General features: G+C 36.0%; 1 protein-coding gene across 2 annotated transcripts in view; it reads right to left on the bottom strand.

Moving 5' to 3' along the window:
• Nucleotides 1-3,239: 3,239 nt before the first annotated feature.
• Nucleotides 3,240-16,937, bottom strand: part of LOC129218298 (cytochrome P450 3A5-like) — an 84,728-nt gene continuing 71,030 nt past the window's right edge. Inside the window, exons 13-14 of one of the 2 annotated variants that reach the window (XM_054852532.1) lie at nt 14,346-14,511; nt 3,240-3,556 (exon numbers count right to left, since the gene is read on the bottom strand). In XM_054852532.1, coding sequence (XP_054708507.1) covers nt 3,473-3,556; nt 14,346-14,511 — 250 coding nt within the window. In that variant the 3' untranslated portion in view covers nt 3,240-3,472. Of the gene's footprint in view, nt 3,557-11,020; nt 11,608-14,345; nt 14,512-16,937 lie in introns of those variants that run through there. The other variant, XM_054852533.1, reaches the window with a different exon arrangement.

The raw sequence follows: 16,937 nt of genomic DNA, 5'->3' as shown, positions 1-16,937 counted from the left end.
CACATAAAAAGACTCACATCAATGTAATTAAACAGGAAAGCTGTTCTGATCAACATAATAAAAAAATATTGAATTTATAAATAGATAAAACATTTCAATTAAGGAAATTTATTCATCTATTCTCAGTACTCATATCTGAGTAACATTAAAATATCAGTAGGGGAGTTACACTGAAAGTATTAAGTGCCTGAACATTAAACAGGACCAAAGCCCCCTATAAACGATTGCTTAAATTTTTATATTAAAAGCCGCATTTTTTAAGCGCTACAGGGGCGAAACATTTGCGAGACTCTCCCGGGATTACATTCTTTTTTGATAGAACATGTATGAAGCACATATCCTTTGCCTCTTTTGGGAATTGTCATAACTATACAAACGTTCAAGAATAATAAATTTTTAATAAAGAACATTTAAGCATAAATCCAAGGGGAAATTTTTGACAACATGGTCTGTAGAGTTGGAGGGGAAATAAAAGAGTCCGGCAATTTAGAGCCTTCGACTCCGACTCCTTTACCCCAAAATCAGTCCCACTCCGGCTCCGTAGTCCTGATCAAAATTTATTGCTTAAGAAACACTATGAAAAACTTAATAGCAGCAAAAAATAACACCTACACTGCACAGCAAAAGAAATAGTATAGAAGGCAACAAATGTCAAACAAACAATTCCGAAAAACAAAGGGAGGAGGGGGAGAGAGTTCATAAAATTTGTGGAAAACTGTTTATTTTGTGACTTTGACTTATCTAATCTCAATGTGATGAGTTTTACTGAGAGGAAAAAGTGCAACGAAGTTCGTTTAGCATGAAATTGAATAGCAACACAACGCGGAGCAAGTCGGTTCAGTGATTATAAAAAAAATTTTAGAATCTAAACATTGCGTATTGTGGTTAAACGTAACACGAAATGTAATGACAAAATTTATGACAAGGCAAAAAAGTTATATGATGAAGGGATGGAAAAAAAAGCAGAAATAACACCCACACTACAGGCAAACGAAGTTGTGACTTTGACTCGTCGAGAATGCAAATAACTTTTGATGCAACGTAAACATCGTGGATGGGTGAGTGAAGTAAATAAAAATTTAATCTCACTCTAAAAAAGAATCCGTACATAAAATTAACAAAATACTGGTTGTATTAGTCACTTCAACATATCTGGTATTAAAATAAATGCTCATCAATGCCAAGAAATTAGTTGAACAGTGCCTAATTCAACAAAAATTAGATCACACGCAGCATTACGATGTAAAAACATGGAAGCGAAGGAGATGCTTTGACAGCCGAGCGAACAGCACGTTTAGTTGTCAGCAGCACTTGGAGTTTGTTTGTCCACCAGGATGATGTCGTCTGCTACTGCCCTATACTCCACCCTACTTACTGTTTTTATATTTAGTACACCACTAAAAAGCAAAAAATAAATTATTTTTGAATAAAAAAAGAACCGACTTCAAAAAACTTAGACGAACTAAAAAGTGAAAAATAATTTGTCACTTACGTATAATTTTCTACCCAAACCTATAAATCAAATTTATTTTACAATTCCAGTACAAAAATTAAGTAAACTAAACAATCAATTATAAAATAAGCACTGATTATAGTTACTATGCGATGAATTATTTTAATACCTAACGAATTATATACGATCTCTTAACTTATAATAACCTTTTGAAGTTGAGGCCTCCTATAGCCTTTAACGTAACTGACAACCCACCGAATCCTGAGTTTAACACTAATTTAACTAAACTCGAAATTAGTCTTTAAAGCTAAACCTACTCAGTTACGTTAGGTAGTAGTTTATTAGTAGTATTTTTAGTTAAGTGAGAAATGATGGGAGAAAACGGTGATCATATTTGGATTCAGGGGATCATTTTACATAAAAATCAGCTAGAATTATGTCAGAAGCACTTTGAAGGTTTTTTTTTTAAAATACCGCGCAGAGTAATTAATATTATTAAAGAATAAATTATCGGAGTAAAATAATTGTTTCAAGCATACAAAAGATCAACAGATCAACTTCATGAGTGAATTTTGACTTGTCTTTACAAAGTCGATAGAATTTCTTTTGCCCATAGTTTTGCGAAGCAGATTTTATTATACTACAAGCACAGTAAAAGAAACTCATTTAATAGCTTCTTAACTATTTATAACTTGACATTGTATTTGTTCATTTGAAATCAACTGTATCATAACGTTAATAAGTGAAAACTAAAATATTTAAAGTTTGAAAATTTTTGGCTGCATTTTTGATTTTGAAAGATTAGTATTATTAATTTACGAGCGCAAAACAGTAGTTTTTGAGATTTGGTGTTGAGTAGAGTAAAATGTTTTCATTGTAAGACTGTATGCTGTTACGCTATTGAAATGTTTGGTATTTATTATTTACAATAAATACGTAAATTACTCTGGTGCATTTAAATGTGATGAATTATCCAAAACATGTTTTTTTTAACTATAAAACATAAGCGTAGTCAATTTCAAAAAAAAAAAAAAAAAGTTTTTGCTCCGTCAAAACTAATATTAGAAATAAATAAATACCTTTGTGCTGAAATTAAAATTAAAAACAAGTACGTTGCAATGGATTCATTTGCGCACTTCTTTTGCATTGAAAAAGCCATTCCTTTTAACGTTAAAACACTTGTCTACAGTAAACGGCAAGCTTTGAGCATTAAAACGTTTTTTTTTTTAATACTATCATTTTTCACAAAAACATACTCGAGAAACTGCACAAAGAAAAAAAAAAACAAAGAACACTGCGTAAGAATAAAGGTTTTGGTTTGTTTACATTTTTATCGCTTCTTATTGGCTCGTCGCAAGGGAATTCGGAGTAATATTCCTTATGCGTTGGCACAAAAGTCGGTATTTTATAGCACTTTTTTATATTTCGATTTAACGTGTCATTCAAAAACTTGTAGTATTGTAACCATCAAACATTCTCTCACGCCCCCCTATTGTTTTTTTTTTACTTGAGATTTGTTACCAGATGAAACGCTTTAGCTGATTGTCCCACGGATTAGCAGTCTCATGTTAATGGTAAGCTAAGCCGGAAAATAATTTGAAGCTTCAAACAGTGAGGTAACTTTGAATGAAAATTAATCGAGTAAGCGTTAAATGTAGCAAGAAGACGAAAAACTAAACACAGAAAAACATGAAATAACATCAACTTACAAATTTTTTAAGCATATATTATCTCTGGTAGAAAAATGATCAAAACATAAAATATCACATGATTTGGTTAGATACTCTTAAGTTTGAAGAGAAGGAGTTGTTTATTTACCCATAACACATAATACAATCACCTCTTTCAAAGTGCGACAGACATTGGTTGTATTTTAGCGTAAGTTTGATACATACAAGTGTAAAATAAGAGCATGACAGTAAAAATAAAAAAAAAAATCTGTCTCAAAATCAATCGATGAGAAAACACAGCATACATAGAAGATATCTAGGATGTAAGATACGACATTTGAAATCTGTTTTATCTCTTCACTTTTTCCACTCGAATGTTAATTCCTTTCCCAGGTCGCATGTTGAACACACTCTGAGTTATATCCAAATCTTCCTGTAAAGATAATTTAATTAAAATATTACATATAAGTAGCAAAAAAAAAAAAAAAAAGAAAAGAAAAGAAAAGTGCATTTGCTTACGTAATAATGCTCATGATCAATTTTGCAATTTAAAAGTAGGAATAAATTTAGCATTTTTTAAAAATTTTCTTTGGAGGCTTTGCATTAGTTACATATTTAGTTTTCCGTAAAGAATTAATATAGTTCTAAAGGCGTTCCGCTGTACCATTCAAGATGTCTTTAAAAGAGTAAGAGAATCCAAATATGCAAATGTCATAAAAATAAGTTACGTATAATACAAAGTACTTTTGATTATGTTCCTTAACATGCTTAGTGCTACCTTCAAAATACCACTTATCACGTAACATATAGTTTGCTTCAAATTAATCGAATTTAAAGAGTTCTGAATTAAAAATCTGAATGTTTGCTTTACTTCTGTTCTTCGTAATATAATTATACTATTATCAATTGTTTATCTGCATGGACTGTCGAAGCAAATTATAAACGATGTATAAATAAAGTGAGTAAATAAAATGAAAAAATAAGTAAACAAAAAAAAAGATAAATAAAAAAAAATAAACTGATGTACTTAAAATATATTCACCACATTATACTAGCCAAAAAATTACATGCCAGTGGAGAGAAAATCATGTTGTTCCCTCTCTCCTATATATTCTTATTAAATTACTAAAAAATCGCCCATCAAGGTATGACGGGTTAAAATTGCTTCTGCATTGGAACCAAGCAATTGCCTGCTTGGCGATGTTTTGATAGTTAAGAGACATTTTTTTTAAAAGCCGGACAAAGTGAATGGGGAGCTGATAGTTGACACCCGCAATTTTCCTGAAACTTTTAGGATATTTCACTAGTATTGCGATAAAAAAAAGTGAAGCTTCTTTCCTCTCTAATTTGACTTGTTGGCCCTCGAGTGGAGAACAAAGTTTAGGGTTGTGAGAAAAATGAGCTAAATATATGATTGCTTTGCTTCAAAAGCAATGAGTGAACTGAGCCAATTCTTTTAAATAAGGATACTACTTGATATTAGGTACATTCTAGTATAAATATTTTGGTGACTCACTCATGGCTTTGAGGTCAAAGGTCAATTGAAAATGCAATTTTTTGCAAATGCAAATCATCCCCGAATGGGATGAAATTTTATAGAGGCGTAGAAATGTCTTTGAAACTACCCTGATGCTTCAGCGTCCGAGATCTTAATCCTGAGGATCTAGGATCTCCAAAATATAGTGCTCCAAAATGGCGGATAAGCTTTGTGAGAAGAATTGCCATGTTGTGATCAAGGTTACAAAAAACATTATTACACAGGAAGCATGAAATTTTGGGAGCTTAAAGTACATTTGGCTGTTGATTCGTTCTAGTATTTACGTGAGTTTAAGCTCATAAGTTTTTGAGTAACACGCATATAAACTCGTGAAAAAACGCTCTTTTATACTGAAATCATTATTTTTGAGATCGTTTAATTAAGTAATATGATTAGATCTCATGGTTTTCTGACATGAGTCTAAACTACACCACATAGAGCATAATTACAGCTCTTGCTCATTTACTGACTCAGGCGTTATAGAGTAATTGACCTAAAACTTTGATTCTTGTTGTTTCAAATTATCAACTTTGAGATCGCGTAGTTAAAAAAGTGGATTAGTTGCCATGGGTTTCTAACCAAGACCTTAAACTACACCACTCGGAGTATAGCTGCAGCTGTGTCCCAAAGTTGTTGACCCGTTGCGATCAAAGTTATTTACCTCTAAACTTGGCCTGTTTTAAAAAAATCATCGCCTTTGAGACCGTTTAACTACTAAAGCCAAGAGAAACGAAAGCTATTTTATTTTTCTTAGTAGTATACTGTGGTGAGTAGCTAATCATATACTTATTTCCGAGGGTTACTCACTTCTTTAGCAGATATCCGGGTCCAAACAAGGCAAAAAATGTTAAAAAAGTGGCATTTTCAATTGACCTTTGCCCTCAAAGCCATGCGTGAGTCACCAAAATATTTATACTAGAATGTACCTAGTATCAAGTTGTATCCTTATTAAAAAGAATTGGCTCAGTTCACTCATTGCTTTTGAAGCAAAGCAATCATATATTTATTCCGTAAGTTACCACCCTGTTGCCAGGGCTTAGGCAGAAATACGTGAAATACACCGCCAGCTCAGTCAATTCCAGCCGAGGACTGCAGTTTCGTGCTTATTAGCACTCATCAGCCCGGCATAGGAGTGAGTGAGCTGAAGGTGGAAAACCTCTTAAGAAAGCCTAGAGTGCCAAACAAACTGGTAGTTAATACAGAATTAGCACTGACCAGACGAGTGACCGAAACAATGGTTCGGTTCAACTCGAACATTGAAGGCAAGGCAGGTATATTCAGTAAGTTACCGCCCTATTGCCAGGGTTAAGGCAGAAATACGTGAAATACACCGCCAGCTCAGTCAATGCCAGCCGAGGACTGCAGTTTCGTGCATATTAGCACTCATCAGCCCGGCATAGGAGTGACTGATCTGGAGGTGGAAAACCTCTTAAGGAAGCCTAGAGTGCCAAACAAACTGGTAGCTAATACAGAATTAGCACTGACCAGACGAGTGATCGAAACAATGGTTCGGTTCAACTCGAACATTGAAGGCAAGGCAGGTATATTCAGTAAGTTACCGCCCTATTGCCAGGGCTAAGGCAGAAATACGTGAAATACCCCGCCAGCTCAGTCAATTCCAGCCGAGGACTGCAGTTTCGTGCATATTAGCAATCATCAGCCCGGCATAGGAGTGACTGAGCTGGAGGTGGAAAACCTTTTAAGGAAGCCTAGAGTGCCAAACAAACGTGTAGCTAATACAGAATTAGCACTGACCAGACGAGTGATCGAAACAATGGTTCGGTTCAACTCGAACATTGAAGGCAAGGCAGGTATATTCAGAAAGTTACCGCCCTATTGCCAGGGCTAAGGCAGAAATACGTGAAATACACCGCCAGCTCAGTCAATGCCAGCCGAGGACTGCAGTTTCGTGCATATTAGCACTCATCAGCCCGGCATAGGAGTGACTGATCTGGAGGTGGAAAACCTCTTAAGGAAGCCTAGAGTGCCAAACAAACTGGTAGCTAATACAGAATTAGCACTGACCAGACGAGTGATCGAAACAATGGTTCGGTTCAACTCGAACATTGAAGGAAAGGCAGGTATATTCAGTAAGTTACCGCCCTATTGCCAGGGCTAAGGCAGAAATACAGAAATACACCGCCAGCTCAGTCAATTCCAGCCGAGAACTGCAGTTTCGTGCATATTAGCACTCATCAGCCCGGCATAGGAGTGACTGAGCTGGAGGTGGAAAACCTCGTAAGGAAGCCTAGAGTGCCAAACAAACTGGTAGCTAATACAGAATTAGCACTGACCAGACGAGTGACCGAAACAATGGTTCGGTTCAACTCGAACATTGAAGGCAAGGCAGGTATATTCAGTAAGTTGACGCCCTATTGCCAGGGCTAAGGCAGAAATAAGTGAAATATACCGCCAGCTCAGTTACTCCTATGCTGGGCTGATGAGTGCTAATAAGCACGAAACTGCAGTCCTCGGCTGGATTTGACTGAGCTGGCGCTGTATTTCACGAATCATATATTTAGCTCTTTTTTCTCACGACCCTAAACTTTGGTCTCCACTCGAGGGCCAACAAGTCAAATTAGAGATGAAAGAAGCTTCACCTTTTCTTATCATAGTACCACTAACACATCCTAAAAATTTTTTACGAAAATTAAAGACATCAACTATCTAAAGTGTCCAGCTTTAAAAAAAATGACTCTTAACATTTTAACCCTAACTCCAGTGGATTTACCCTAAAGTCCAGTGGAAAGCGTTATTTGTTGACCACTTTTTCGTTTCTTCATTCTCCTAAAATTACAGCTCCGTTCAGTCTTGTCAAAATGAAGCATTTACTTGCATGTCAAACATTGCCAAAAAATATTATCAAATTATGAATAACTTACTGACTTTTTGGTGCTTCAACAATAACATAATTCCGTCACGCATGTTATGGAGCGAGTTTAATTGCTGGTGGCATCAGAGCGTTACTCGATCAGTAATTTGGTATATATGAGGATGTGTAGGGATTAGTATTTAGTTAACTTAAAATAAAATTTAAGCGTCCTCACTTGAAGTAAATTAGTGTGTAGTTTTATTTAGCATTTTAAAGTATAATAATTGGTTTTAAAGAATCTTAAAAAACAACTTTTATGAAAACTTAGGTACGAATTATTTTCAATTGAGAACAAAATTTTATTCCTCAATGCCTCTAATAAATATTTGCAGATTCGCTCCTGTCGATTTGAAAGGTTTGTTTTATTGTAGTTGCTGAATAAGCTGTACACATTTTAACCTCCAATTCGTTAAAATGCAATGTAAAATATTAGTTTAAAAAGTAATGTAAATGGTGATTAAAAAAAAAAGAGTTTGATAGTAACTATCAAGTCTTTCTTTGGGAAAACAGGCTTCTTGAAGCGCGTCTATGAGTCATTCAAATGCGAAGCAACCTCCAATTGTGGAGGAAATGAGTCATAGTAAATAGCCGTTTGGATCGATCTCCTTTAAGAAACAAAAACAAAACCTTATTATTTTCACATTCAAAGCATTTAATAGAACACGTCATTCCTCGAAGTTGTTAATGAGCTATAGACAGAACTGCAATAACAGGCTAAATTCTTAGACCTTGGTTGAAATAATTAATCATTCCCAGTTTTTTTTTTTTTTTTTTTTTTCGGAAATTAAACATTCTGGCCATGAACTTGAATGTCCGCATTTTGCTTTAAAACATAACAATTAGTTATTTTCTTGAGATAAAACATAAATTTTAAAACTTAAGAGAAACAACGAAGCTTTTCGTAATTCGTTCTTCCTATTTTTTGGAAGTATATATTTTGATATAAATTTATCCTTCATGTTGCATGTCACTTACAGGTCATACATTGCTGTTGAGTTTCTTGAGCTTCTAAACTGATTGTGTCAAGTGCGATCATCTACCGATATCAATCTCATGGGGAAATGATATATTTCCTTTTACCCCTAGTCTCTGGAATAAAAGGAAACATGCAAAGGTGAAAGAAAACAGGATTTCATTCACTAAAAATACACTGGTGTGCAAAAATTAAGGACGAAGTCGAAAAATTAGCATATCAGCTGAACGAAGAGGCAGAGCGGACAGAAAGACCAATCAGGAGATTAAGTAAGGTGATGTACGGTAGCACATGCGCAGATATGCAGGCAGACGTGATGGGGGAGTGTCTGAGTAGTATAAAGCATGTTGTCGGTGTAAGATCAGTATTTCTGGCAAAAAGATTGCACGCCGTATAGCAGTTAAAATCACACCGAGTTGCTGCCTCAGCGAGGAATGGCGAATAATCAATCTGTTAGACGACATTTGGATGCTTTTACCCGAGGTCGAATCATTGGGAAGTTGGAGGATGGCCGCAGTGTGACAAGTGTGGCTGCAGAGTTCGGAATTGCTCACAGCATCGTTTCACGACTTTGGAGACAATTTCAAACTACAGGAACAGCTATCCGGGGTTCGGTAGTGGTCGTCCACGAGGAACCACACCCGCAGATGACCGGTATATTGTCTTACAGGCCAGAAGAAACAGGCGGCAGACAGCGGGAAAAATCGCTAGACACACGACACAGGCGACTGGACGACCGATATCGCGTTTTACCGTGGCCAGAAGACTGCACGGTGGTGGTCTGTTTGCACGACGCCCTATATGTTGTGTACCTCTAACGCCTGCCCAATGGAGAAGGCATTCTCTGTGGTGCCGGGAACACCGGAATAGGAGAGACAATGAATGGGGACAAGTACTCTTTACAGATGAGAGCAGATTCAGTCTGAGTAGCGATTCTCATCGCATACTCATCTGAAGAGAGCGGGGAAGCCGCAATCATCCCTCGAACATCATTGAAAGGGACAGGTATGAAGGTCGCGGTGTTCTCGTTTGGGGAGGCATCATGCTTGGTAGTCGCACAGACCGTCACATCTTCGACGCAGGTTCAGTCAACGGGACCCGTTATTGTAACGAGATTCTTCTTCCGGATGTGCGTCTTTTTAGAGGCGCTATGGGACCGCAGTTCCTTTTCATAGACGACAATGCACCATGTCATCGCACAGTAGCTGTCGAACAGCTCTTATAGAGTGAGGATATTGAACGTATGGATTGGCCGGCACGATCTCCGGATCTCAATCCCATCGAGCATGTATGGGATTTTCTAGGCAGACGCTTGGCAGCTCGTACCTTACCACCAGTAACGATTCGGGAGCTTCGATTGGCGCTGCAAGACGAATGGGCAGCAATGCCTCAACAACTCATTGACACCCTCATTCTCAGCATGGGCAGACGCTGTTAAACCTGCCTAGCAGTCGGGGGAGATCATATCCCCTACTAAAGACCAGATGTTTCTTGCTGGACACCCATCACAGGGATGTTTCGACCTTCAGTCGCATTGCGCTCCATGCTACTTTTTCAATAAAGCTTCTTTCTATCCCTCTGATTTCTCTTTTAGTAAGTGTTGCCTACATTACACATGTCCTTACGTATTGGGGATCTGACGGTATTAAATGTGTTGATTTGGAAAGCTTTTGTACAAAGTTATATTGAAAAAACCGTCTCGTCCTTAATTTTTGCACACCAGTGTAGTCATCAAAAGGCCAAATTTGTCATACCTGGTCCCTTTTCAGACTATGTAATCGTGGACATAATGGATAAAATTTTATGAGTCAATTAATTCAAAGGATCTAAAGTAGAGACGTTGAAATTCTGTGTCTCTTTATACCTCAACTAATCCTACTTGTTGTAAAATGGTCTTTTTAGAAATTTTGGAAGAATTTGAAAGTAGGAAAGAGTCTCTTTCTAAATATATTCTGAAATGCTTGCTCAATTTTATGTAGTTAATAAAGTGACGGATGCAGTTGCGGATCATGATTGACGCTTTAAGAGCAACTCTGTGCCCCACATGTTGCCAGTGATCCGTAAAGCTGTCCACCGTTGGTCAATCTCCAACCGCATGTAGTATTTAAAAGTTTTTATACCGTAGTCATAACTGGATAAAATATTTGTTCGAAAAGGAAAAGGATTAAATTTTGAATTTTTGATATTTGAATTCAAATTATGTTTTTCGCTATCACGAATGTGTGTGTGTGTCTCTGTGTGTAGACGTGTATGTGTTTAGGCTTGCATGTGTGTGCAGGTGCATGTGTGTGTAGGCGTGTGAGACTGTGTGCGAGGCATATGTGCGCGTGTGTGGACTTAACAGCTCAGCAGGAGCGGATACAGGTGGACAGTGCTGCTGGTGTAGAACCAGCACCAGAGGAGTAGCACCTTTAGGGGCCGGTCGACAGTGGTGCTCGCAGAGGACTCGGTCCAAAAAAGAAAGGACGTCATTCAACGGTCAGGTGAAAAAAATAAGCAATTAGTGATTGCTCAAATAATCTTTATTTGCTATTTACGTTACACAAGAAAAAAGATTGCATTTTTGATTACAGAGCTTTTGAAAGTGACATGCTTTTAAACACGGTTATTTATAAATAAAGAAGTCCGTTTTGGATGTACATGAAAGTACAGTACGTTTTATGCTTCACTTGAGTTTTCAGTGCTGTCACTGGTATGGCATGTAGCAAAATCTATTATGATTAAAAGTGAAAAACCAACGTAAATAAAGCACTAATTGGGAAGAAAATTTTTATTTGAGCTTTATTTGCGTTGGTTTTTGACTTTTAATCATATTGTAACACAAAGCTTATATTTTTCATTTAAAATCTAGTATGTCTGTTAAAAATGGAATTAAATGATAGAATGTTGTGCTACTTTAGTATATACTGTTCAAAAATAACTGAAAAGCAATTAATCTCAAATCTCATATTTAACACTGTCTTTTTGTTCAATGGCTGTAAGTTTTTTATCAATGAGGTTATGCGATGTGACATCATTTTATCTTTACTCCCTTTCCACTTGAACATAAACTCCTTTCCCGGGTCGCAAAGTAGCAGTAGTGTAAGATAAGTCCAAATTTGTCTGCAAAATACAATTAAATGAAATTTTACTCATAAGTTTCAGAAAACACACACACGAGCTTAATACGTAGTTTTCAAGATTTTATTTCTGTCTAGAAGAAATAACAACTTAATATATTTTCCTTGGATCTAAAAGTTCGAAACTGTTTCAAAAAGTAAGGTAACAAGAGCTTTGACGGGTGTGCAGACTCTCTGTATAAATAAAAATCGCGCTGAAGATAGTAAGGGTGATCAGAGCTTTCAAACGGTACCAGTGGATGAATCTAGGTGTCCACTAACAGAACAAAATGTCAGTTGGAAGATGGCTGCGTTCACAGAAACATGTTACGCAAATGAAACAAGAAGTGTTATAAGGTTTTTTACTTTGGGAGGTATTGGACCAACTTCGTTACAGTCCCGACCTCGCAGCAAGTATTTATTATCTCTTTGGACCATAAAAGAAACATTTGGGAGGTCAGCAAAAATAAAAGCTGTAAAAAAATTCCGAAACGTGACTGATTATTTTCGTGGAACATTTCGGGAATTCACAGGTTTTCATAAAGTTCCTGCAAAAATCAAGTATCTTTGTCCAAATGTTCTTTGAATTGTTACAAGTTGCGTATGCAGACTTCTCGCTGCTGTGAAATTATTTTTAACTAATGGATTAAAGATTAACTTAGCATGTTTATTAATTGTATCGGCTTCAGTTTGGAACGATACGTATTTCGGCCCGTCCAGATTGGTTAAGCTCCCAATGAGAGCCAATAAGTGTCTGGATTCCGTAGCTTTGCCACAATGGCAGGCAAGTGAGACGCTTGCCTTACTTGCAGTTTTATCTTAGCTGTGGCCATGGTTGCAATTATGCTTTAGGGGCTTTCTTGGTAAATTAGGAAGGTGCCAAGCTTATTTTAATGCTACCTAAGTTTTCTCTGAAGGTTCCAGACAGCCGGGGGGGGGGGGGGGGAAGGTCACCGGGGAAACTTCTGAATTCTTCAGAAAGATTCCAGGAAAATTTCAGGAAGGTTACTGAATTTTAGTTTAAAATCTTCCTGTTTTTTGCAAGATATGTTTCAGCAATAAATTGGGCAAGTTAGCTGCTTGTTATTTTCCAGGAATGTTTCTCAATTGTTTTTACAGTGCAATTTAGAACCGATGCTGCGGTTTAGCAAGTCATCTTGATTTGGTTTCGAATTTTTGACGATGATTTCTTCCATGCCGGATCTCTAAGTGTTTCTTTCAAGCTCCAAAGAGATGGAAGTCTTTATTGTGATAGGTATTGATTAGGTACTGATAGGTACTTGAAGTGATAGGTATTCATTACGCACGAGGTTGGGACTGTAAAGGTGGGTAGTATAATTCGTCTAAAGGCTTTATCACATTTCTTGTTTGATTATAAATCATGTTTTCGTCAACGCAGCCATCTTCTGACAGTTTTTCCTGTTAGCGGACACCCAGCTTAATCCACAGGTACTATTTTAAAGCTCTGATCCTCTTCGTTACATTCAGCAAGATTTATATTCACATAGAGAATCTGCACACTCGTCACAGCTTTTTTTACCGTAGTTTTTGAAACCCCTTCGTACAATTGAGATTTATGAAACACTTTTCAACTGATTGTGGAATTAACTAGACATGTTTAGTTAGAAATATTTAAACGAACTGTTAAAAAGATAGATATCGAGCCGGCTTCTTAACTGCATCTCTGAGAAGCAGTCAACATTTAATTATAGTCACTGAAAAAGGTTTAAAATCAATGTGTTCCTAGGTCTCCTCTCAAGGCAGAGCGCAGAAAACTATTAAAGAAAAAAAAAATGCTGTAGAATTTCGCGTTGATTTCTTTATTACACTTTTAGTTATTCAACTCTAAAAAATTATCATGAGTGCTTTATGGCCACGGATTTCATGGTCAAGTACTGATTTAAGACTTTGTTTGACTCAAGTTTGAGAATAACATTTTCTCTTTAAACCAGCTCGCGCGCCCATCCCATCATGTGTCGTAAAGGATGTCTCTGATCCAAGATAAAAACTTGAATAATCCTTCTCAAATCATGGATGACTCCAATGCTTGACTCTTCAGTGCAAAGGAAATGACTGCACTACTGTCATTCCATATTACATTTTTACTTTACTAGCCCATGAAGTAGCTTTTCTGTTTATTTGAAATGTTCACCCATGTGCGAATTAATGGAATCAAGCCAATTTTTTTACAAAATCACCTTTATTTACATTTAATTATAAAATTAAAATCACCACTTAGTATGCCCCCCCCCCCTCCCTTTTTGTCCAGCACCATTTTAATTCTACTGGGCATAAAGTCATCTAGAGTTTTGCACTTTTCTTTGAATTCTTGATCTCTGAAGCATATTTTTAGCAAAGCACAAATCATTTTTTCTTTTTTTTTGTGCAATCATATTTTCACTCAATGTCACAATGACCTGCCTCTTCCGTGGAGAAATATCCATGGCTAACAAAAGGTAAAAAGTGAGAAAAAACAGCAGAAATATGTAGAAATTTATAATACTTAAACAAAACACATTATTTATGACATTTAAAAAAAAAAAATCTGAGGTGATAGTTTGATTAAAATCAACTGGTAGGCTTAACAGCTGTTATAAACAAAGATTGGACAACCTAAAAAATTTGAAAATTAAAAATTCCCAACTTAATTCCATTAATTCGCACAAGGGTGTACTTTTCAACTTGGGAATTGATGGATGTACTAAAATATACTAAGTCGTGAATTAGTTGCTTAGAACTTACTTCTCTGCTGCCAGGCTTTGGAGAAAGCTTATATTTTTGTAACAACTTTGCTAAAGCCATTTTAGCTTCCATTCTAGCAAATCTCATACCGACGCAGTTGCGTGGGCCAGCACCAAATGGTTGAAACACCATGGAATCGTGTTTTTTCTTGTTTTCGGGGGAAAACCTAAAAATTAAAATGTCTTAAGTCATGGTTTGTAAATGCATCAAAAATAATCTCTTCACATTTCTTGAAAGGAACCATGCCCTTGTTGTGAAACACGATTTGAAATACCAAAAATTGAATTTCGAGTACTAAAAATTAAGATTTCTATTTAGAACAACAAAAACTTCCTACTCTCTGAAGCTGGCCATACGTAAAAATATAAAATACGTTTAAAATATCAGGGAGACGCATATTTTCCTATTTATTATATTAATATAGTAACATTTTATAATTAAATGCGTTTTTACTTTATTTAAGATCAAATACAGCCCTCTTTACAGTGGTTGTTTTCTATAAATATGAACCATTTCTTTTATTATTGAATATCACCTTATTACAGATCAGAGGAGCAGATCACTTCATTGCAGTGTAAGCATTCTTTGTTCGAAAAAGCAGAAAATGGTTAAGTCACCCTTCATAAGTTTGTAATATGCTCTGTTTTTTGTATTCTATGTTTTTGGATTCGTTATTACTTAAAACATAAAATGTGACGAGTAAAAAACCTTTAAATATTCAAGACGTGAGTGAACAATGTAGTTGTTACAAAAATCGTGAGTAAAAAATATTTTGTAGCATTATAAAATGTGAGCCTGTAGTTTTTATACCTAGTAATCAATAAGTGCTTGGATATCATAAATTAATTTCTGTAAAATTAAAGCCATGTGCAGGAAAAATTTCTAAACTCCATTTCTACTTTTTACAACTTCATCCTACAGAAGTAGATTAGGAGCTATTGTAATTTGAAGGCGTATTACGATTTCGCTAAGAATCTAGATTAGCGGCGGCCACGCTCCACGTGGCGTCTAAATAAGAATATGGCGAATTAAAACATTAGTACCGTTCGCCAATCTCTACAACCTCCTATTGTGCTATCAATTAATATTGATACGAGTAAGTTATAATAATCTCTATTAAAGTGATAATTTTCATGTTTGAGTAGCAATTTAATTGCTAATTTATTTATGTTTTTATCAGAAGAAAATGTGTAAAATCTAGAGGGCCGGGTATAAATCTAGTCGATTTCGGAAAGCAAGAACAAAATCGAGGAGCCAAAGGGAAAGGATGAAACTGAAGAGTCACCCTCACCATCGCCAAACAGTAGTATCTGTGCGGGGACTCGGAGGATCAGAGGAGTCTGTCTTATAATCATCTTTACTAATAATAAAGCTGAAAGTCTCTCTCTCTCTCTCTGTCAGGATCTCTGTGACGCGCATAGCGCCTAGACCGTTCGGCTGATTTTCATGAAATTTGGCACAAAGTTAGTTTGTAGCATGGGGGTGTGCACCTCGAAGCGATTTTTCGAAAATTCGATGTGGTTCTTTTTCTATTCCAATTTTAAGAACAAAATTATCATAAGATAGACGAGTAAATTAAGAAATTATCATAACGTGAAACCGTAACATGGGCACAAGCCAATTGGCGAGATACGAAATTATCATAACGTGGAACCGTAACATGGGTACAAGCCAATTGGTGAGAAAATTCACCATACATTATTTGCAAATATACAGGCGAACCAAAAGACCTTTTAATTTTTCTATTACGGGCAAAGCCGTGCGGGTAACACTAGTAGAAAAATAAAGCTATATGACAATAACCACGAATCAAGTGAGAAGTCAAGCAATTCGTGATTACTCAACCAGAGAAACACAGGCACCAAAATAACAGCTAAGCGTAAGCTGAAAGGTAAGTATCGCAAATTTAAACTCCAATTTCGTAATTTTTGTACGATTTTATAATTTCTCTTGTTAATTATTCTTATAAGTGTTAACTATTAGTAAAGTGTCAACTACTAGTGCGGGTGTCAACTATTGGTGGTTTTACCTTAAATTCTTGCAGGGTGCAGTTATATTTTTAAGAATGGAAATTAACTAAGATGCAACAAACATTTAAAGGCAAAACCATTCTTAATTTTCTGCTTCTAGTTTAAAATGTGACATGTAGTTAAAAATAGGTTCGTAACTGGTAAGTGAGCTGAAAATATTAATTACATTTGTTTTAAGTTTACACAACATAAACTAGAATGTCGTAATAGTTAATGGCCGTAAAAGAAGACGGTAAGAGGAGATTTCCCAGCCTAACTTGATGTTGCAATTTATACAAACTCGTAAGTTTTAAAAGCGTGGAATTCGCCATCTTATACTGCCCGAAATATACAAAATGGTGGATGAAAGTTGTGTGAACATATTGGAATCTTTAAGTGTGGTACCGTGCTGCAAATAAAGTCTAAGGTTGCTAAAGGACTCACTTTAGGAAAGCAAGTTTTTCAAATTAAAGACCTTGGTGCAAGAAAAAGAGTTGCTCCACGTTTTGCGAGTTTTTCGTGTTACATTTAAATATATGACGAAAACCATTTTTCCCTCTGTACATGACATCTCTAACTAATA

The sequence above is a fragment of the Uloborus diversus genome, chromosome 3 (assembly GCF_026930045.1).
Source record: "Uloborus diversus isolate 005 chromosome 3, Udiv.v.3.1, whole genome shotgun sequence".
NCBI classification, from domain to species: Eukaryota; Metazoa; Arthropoda; class Arachnida; order Araneae; family Uloboridae; genus Uloborus; species Uloborus diversus.
Note: the sequence above shows the minus strand (reverse complement) of the source record. Positions and strands in the feature narration are given on the sequence as shown.